This window comes from Symphalangus syndactylus, chromosome 4 (assembly GCF_028878055.3).
Source record: "Symphalangus syndactylus isolate Jambi chromosome 4, NHGRI_mSymSyn1-v2.1_pri, whole genome shotgun sequence".
In the NCBI taxonomy this organism is placed as follows: domain Eukaryota; kingdom Metazoa; phylum Chordata; class Mammalia; order Primates; family Hylobatidae; genus Symphalangus; species Symphalangus syndactylus.
Window position 1 is genome coordinate 162,344,419 of NC_072426.2, and position 6,939 is coordinate 162,351,357.

Here is a 6,939-nt window from a genome sequence, read left to right on the forward strand (position 1 = left end):
CTAGAGATAAAAGGTCAAATAATCCCTTGTCTCTATCTGAAAGGAGCTTCCTACACAGTGGCTTCTGGAGTTCTCTGAAACTGGATTCACTTTCATATTTGATCATTATATTTATGATTTGATATTTTCATTGAACCCCATGATATGATAGTTTTTTTTCAGAACCTGCTAGAACAATTGACTTCGCTCTCAGCATTATGGAACTACTTGGGGGCAAGTAAATAGCTCTTTTACATTTATATGTAAACCAGATAGGAAGAACTTGAACTATTTTTTTAACTTTCTTTAGAGCTGCTTTTTGTTTTTGTTTTTGAGACAGGGCTTCACTCTGTCCCTAGGCTGGAATGCAGTGTGGTGTGATCTTGGCAGCTTCAAACTTCTAGGGTCAAGTGATTCTCCCACCTCAGCCTCCTGAGGAGCTGGGACCACAGGCACATGCCATCATGATTGGATAATTTTAAAAAATTGCTTTGTAGAGACGGTTTTTTTCCATGTTGCCCAGGCTGGTCTCGAACTCTTGAGCTCACGTGATCTACCCATTGCGACCGCCCAAAGTGCACAGCCTTGCTTTTAGTTCATTTTGAGCTGTTTTATAATCCAGTTTTGAATCTATAAATTTGGATTCATTCAGATATTTACAGATTTACCATCCTACTTCCTACTTCACTACATCCTACGTAGGCCACCTTGTCCATCTCTGCTCATAGCCTAAACTAATAGAAGCCAGGGGGAGGAAGTGGAAGCCAATGTGAGTCCAGAACACACATTTTATAAGAGCATAAGAAATTTAAAAACAGCAAAGTATATCATGAAGCTTGTAATAGATATGCATCGTTAAAATTCACTCCTATTTTAATCAGTATATTCTATAAACGGAGAAAATTTTAAATACGTGAAAAGTAAGACAATTTCATTATTAATATATAATTAATGTCAAGAATGGCTTATGTTTTTATCTTTGCAAAACTTAGGGGCACTTGGGTGGAAGGAGGAAGAATGTATAATCATGGGGAGCCTGTATGATACTGGAGGGAGCCTTTTGACAAGCGGGAAATGGCATCATGAGATATACTATGGTCATAGCTATGTGGGAGCACAGCTAGCTACGGTCTCCCCCATCAAACCCACTGGGCAGGTTCAGTTACCAACACTGAGGTAGAGCTCACTCTCCCAGGTCAGAAAAGAAAATATACACTGCAGTCAAAAGCCACTGTGTAGGAGGCTCCTTTAAGATAGAAACAAGGGATTATTTGACCTTTTATCTCTAGTGTCTAGTACAATGTCCAGAACACAACAGATATTCCATATGCACAGTCACATCCTATGTATGTGTATTTCTTTTCCAGCAAGGACTAGAGGTCCTAAGCTTTGTTAATATGGTGAGCCAGTGCCCAAATGAGCAGTAGAATCTTAGCACAGTCACCTACACACTCATTTCGATGCTCTGACCCCTTATCCAATCTAGTCAAAGTGTGGTCTATGGTTTTGCATTTTAAGGAGATCCCTGGGTGAATCTTGTGCATGTTACAGGGAAGCACTGGGGTCCTACATCATATGTGACAGGTTCTCATAATCACCATCATCATGGGAATCTTGTGCATGTTACGGGGAAGCACTGTCCTACATCCTATGTGACAGGCGCTCATAGTCACCATCATCATGGGAAGCTGCATTTAGAGCATTTAACTGTATGGGCTCTGAAATCAGATGACTTAGGTTTGGGCTTGCCTCTACTTCTTACTAAGCAGAGAACTTTGGGGCATGATACTTAACTTTACTAGGCTCAGTTTTATCATGTCTAAATTGGAGGCAAGGGGAAATTATAGCATTTTACATAGAATATTGTTTTAAGTATGAAATAAAATAATACACAGGAAGCTTCTGCCATAGGCTAAATGCACAATAAATATTATTCATACCTTGCTTAATCCTAATAAGAGGTCTATAAATGTGTACACAAAGATTTTTTTCTGTGACTACCCAAAGTTTCACAATTAACCTGGATTTAAAATTGAAGAATTTTCTCCTTATAGTGGCCAATAAATATGACATGCCACAATTATATGTAAGTATATTATTGTTGTGGGAATATAAGAAATTTGCCCTCAAAAGAGGGAGGATAAACTATGTTTGCAGACTCCAGAAAGTTGTCTCTTCACATAAGAGTTTGCAATTTCTGGGGGAAGAGAAAGTTAATTGTGCAAATAAACATTACCATAGAGTCTTCTCTATGGCAACATCAAAAATGAAGATTGATTCTCATCTTCCTAACAGTCTGCAAAGATGAGTGAAATACAACCTACTGAGCATCAAATTAAAGAAGGAGAGAACTTGAGTGGCACAGGAAGAAACCATGTCGCCACTAGGGAAATCAATATGACCAGTGTTCCTCTGCCCTCCTCCAAGGTTAAGGATGGGTTAAATATCAGTGGCTGACCTCAGATAATGGAATGAGCAAAAGAGCTATAAAAATGCATGCATTATGTAATTAAGAGGGTGGGAAGGGATTTTTTTACAAAGGCAATTTCTAGTTGGGTTCCTTCCTGTTCACCCCATTGGCAAAGAAGCTGGTCTTGCCCTGTAGTTCTGGGGATGGCTGCAGACACAACAAACACTGAGACGATGAAACTGACAGTAATTGATTAGTTACTCATACTCATTCCTGGGCAGGATGATGCTGCATCTCTCCAGGTGTATGTGGGGGTTGCACTCAGGAACAGAATGAACAAGCAGAGGGTGGGGAGGCAGGCTTGGGAGTCATCAGAGGGTGGGTGGCCCCTGGTCCCTTGGGGGAAAGTGCTTGACTTATTTGAAGAGTTTTGCAGTTGGGCAGGGTGTGAAAGCCATTAGGCTGAGGACTTGGTGGGGTGCAGCATGAATTTTAGGTGTCACAATACAAATTGATGCTTTAACATCAGGTATTTATTTTAATGATGACTAATACTTTAAGAGGCTGAGAGAAGGCTGTTGAGACACTGTAATAAGTGCTTGGGGCATGAAAGATTAGGAAGGCCACAGTTATGAGTAATGAAACGTGGAAGCCGATGCGAAGCTACTGCCCCCGTTTGTTTAGCAGGAGGCAAGGTAGGAGGCCTCTGGCAGCACAAGCGTGTTCATAAATATTTGGGTGACATCATGCATTCCCCATGCATTGGTTCTGGCAGCACAAGTGTGTTTGTAAATACCTGGGTGACGTCATGCCTTCCCCATGCATTGGTTTAGAGATCTGGGGTCTCTGGCAGCACAAGTGTGTTGGTGAATATTTGGGTGATGTCATGCACTCCCCATGCATTGGTTTAGAGATCTGGGATCTCTGGCAGCACAAGCGTGTTCGTAAATATTTGGGTGATGTCACGCACTCCCCATGCATTGGTATAAAGATCTGGGGTCTCTGGCAGCACAAGTGTGTTCGTAAATATTTGGGTGACGTCATGCATTCCCCATGCATTGGTTTTCATGTCTCCAGTGAGTTGTTGGGCAAGTCTGATATTACTGATCCACATGCAGCAGGCAGCTTCCTATATGGAGCTACCTCCACCCCTTGGACAGTCCAAGACTGAATGGTTGTCAAAAATGTGAACTCCTTGATGTCCAGTAAAGGCAACTGAGGGAACTGTGTAGCATTGGTGTAAAAAGTGCACTTTCCTAAGGAGCATGAACTTAGAGTAATCAAAGGCTGTGGCAACAGTGGAACCCAGCAGGGCATCCACTTGCTGCTTCATAACTTAAATAGGAATTCTTTGAGGAGCCCAGTCTATCTCTCAACTAAAGCAGCTGCCTGCAGCCTATAGGGGCAGTGGAAGCTCTACTGGACACCTTCTTCACAAGCCTAGCACTGTGTTTTCTGACTAAATGTTGCCTTGGTCACCATCAGTAGTGTCTGGAACTCTGCAGGGGATAAGGAGTGTCCCTGTGAGATTCATACTGTGTCCTTAGTTAAAATAAAGTCATCTGTTACCTTGATTGGTATTCTGAGTATCCATGAGACAAGAAGTTTCTTTAATTCAACGGGGAGGAGAGGTGGACGATTCTTGGAAATTGCCAAAAAGTTTGTAAAAATGTACAAATGGGGATAATTGTTGGCCCAGCATCAGTGCTGAGATGACCACCTCAAGTTTGGCCGGTTGTGCTGAGGCTTGGGTGTCATCCTTTATCAGGGACATCCTAGCTAAGGGAGGGAAGGCAGCAGCATCCCACTGAGCTCCATCACGTCCGATGATGGCATCCATTCAGAAGGCGGACGAACTTCACTGCTGGTCACTCAGTCGATCCCAGGGGGCCTCAGAGAGGGGTGACTTCCAGCACCACAGCCTGAGGATGAAGGAGGCCAGTACCAGCACCACAGTCTGAGGATGAAGGAGGCCAGTGCTTCCTGCAGAAGAGAATTGCTGGGGGTACAGATTTGACTCCATCCTGAGGCAAGGAGGTCTCTGCAGCTGTGCCAAGGCTGTGGGGTGCTGCTTCCCAAGGCCTGATGGCCAGATGGGCATGAAGGCTCATGGACATGGATGCAGAGCCCTCTGTTTCCAGAGGGTCCAGTATGTGGTCAGCAATCACTGCCCTGATGCTGTACAGCACAGGGTCAAAAGTTGCAGGTTTGTTTTTTACATCAGAAGCCCGTGGACAACTTATGGCCACCATACGCAACCCAGATACTTCAGGAGGTATGGGAAGAGGTTGCTCACGCATCTACAGTGCGATCTCTGATGGAATTCATAGGAGCATCGGTTAATTTAAATTCGGACAGATTCCAGACTTGTTGGAGGAGGCTTCATTCAAGGTGGGTCAGCTTTCAAGTGACAGCATCAGTGAGATTAAGTAAAATTTGTAAATGAGAAATATGTTGTCACCTGTACCCCAAATAAAGAATTAAAGGGCTGGGCCCAGTGGCTCACATCTGTAATCCTAGCACTTTGGGAAGCTAAGGCAAGAGGATTGGTTGAGCTAAGGAGTTTGAGACCAGCCTGGGCAATGTAGCAAGACCTCGTCTCTACAATAAATAAAATTAGCTGGGTGTGTTAGCACACATCTGTAGTCCCAGCTACGTGGGAGGCTGAGGTGGGAGGATTGCTTGAGCTCAGGAGGTCAAGGCTGCAGTAAGCTGAGATTGAGCCACTGTATTCCTGCCCGGGTGACAGAGCAAGACTGTGTCTCAAAAAATACATAAATAAATAAAGAATATTGGACTTGTATTAGCATTGTGGATACTGAAAGGGTCAATAACTAATTCTTGAAAGTGTCAGGGATATATCAGCCCTCAGTTTACCAAAGAATTTTCAGGAATTTAGCCCAAGTGGCAGAGCCTTGCACTACTGTGTTGGGGAAAGGTCCATTCCCTTTGTCTAAGGCTCTTTGTATCTGTGTGTCCTTAGTGTGTAAAATTAATTTTCTCTAAGAATGATGTAATCAGTATAATGTCACACCTGTGCTCCTGTAGAAAGGTGGTTGCAGTGAGATCTTGTCTGTGAAGATTGAGTGCAATGACAAGGCTGCCAAGGCACTCCATGGGTTGCCTAGTCCCTTCAGAGATGAAGGCAGGCTGTGACTGAGACTGTTAAAATAGGCACAAAAAGAACATGTTAGCCAAATCTATAACAACAAAATATTTACCAGTTGCATGAATATATATGTTTATTGTAAGAAATTGGCTCATGTGGTTGTGATGGTGAATACTGAGTGTCAACTTGATTGGGCTGAAGGATGCAAAATATTGTTCTTGCATGTGTCTGTGAGGGTGTTGTCAAAGGAGATTAATATTTGAGTTAGTGGACTGGGAGAGGCAGACTCACCCTTAATCTGGGTGGGCACCATCTAATCAGCTGCCAGCATAAAAAGCAGGCATGGAAACAGCAGACTTGCTGAGTCTTCTGGCCTCCATCTTTCTCCCATGCTGGATGCTTCCTGCCCTCCAACATAAGACTCCAAGTTCTTCAGCTTTTGGGCTCTTGGACCTACACCAGTGATTTGCCAGGGGCTCTCAAGCCTTTGGCCAAAGACTGAAGACTGCAGTATCAGCTTCCCTACTTTTGAGGTTTTGAGGATTTGGACTGGCTTCCTGGCTCCTCAGATTGCAGATGGCCTATTGTGGGACTTCACCTTGTGATCATGAGTCAATACTCCTAATAAACTCCCCTTCATATATACATCTATCCTATTAGTTCTGTCCCTCTGGAGAACCATGGCTAATATAGTGGCTATGGAGGCTGAGAAGTTCCAGGATGTGCGGTCAGCAAGCTAGAGACCCAGGATTGCCAACAGTGGAGTTCCAGTCCACGTCTAAAGTCCTGAGAACCAGGAGAGATGATGTCTTCCATTACAGTCCAAGTCAGACTTCAAAGGCATGAAAAGATCTATGTCTCAGCTCAAAGATCATCAGACGGAGTGAATTCTCTCTTCCTCCACCTTTGTGTTCTATTTGGGTTTCAGTGGATTGGATGAAGCCCACTCACATCAAGGAGGGCAACTGCTTTATTTAATCTACCTTTTCAAATGTTAATCTCATCAAGAAACACCCTCACGGACACATCCGGAATCATGTTTAACCAAATACCTGGGCAACCCAAGTTGACAAATAAAATTAACCATCATAGATGGTGTCAGTAATTTCAATACTGTTAGGGATTGGGTATGGGGCCTTAATGGGCGGGAGGACAGCACTAAGGTTGCTGCAATTCACTGTGAAACACCATTTATTATTTCCAGGTTTAAGAACAGGCCAAATTGCACTGCTAAATGTTGAAGCAGTGAGGATAATCACCTCTTCACTAAGTAATTAGGTCTTATAGGATAAGTTTGGATCCTTTGAAGTCATGTTGTAATTTATGTTGGGCAATATTTGCTAATTTAACAGGAAGGGGAGGGCAAGCATGGTGGCTCATGCCTGTAATCCCAGCACTTTGGGAGGTTGAGGCGGGAAGATTGCTTGAGGCTAGGAATTAG

The 6,939-nt window shown here is 43.5% G+C and overlaps 1 protein-coding gene across 1 annotated transcript; it reads right to left on the bottom strand.

The window, feature by feature from the left end:
• Nucleotides 1–3,348: 3,348 nt before the first annotated feature.
• On the bottom strand, nucleotides 3,349–5,911 carry LOC134736427 (uncharacterized). The gene has a single exon (XM_063637790.1). The coding sequence runs from the start codon at nucleotides 4,687–4,689 to the stop codon at nucleotides 4,282–4,284; it is 408 nt and encodes a 135-aa protein (XP_063493860.1). The 5' UTR covers nucleotides 4,690–5,911; the 3' UTR covers nucleotides 3,349–4,281.
• Nucleotides 5,912–6,939: the final 1,028 nt, after the last annotated feature.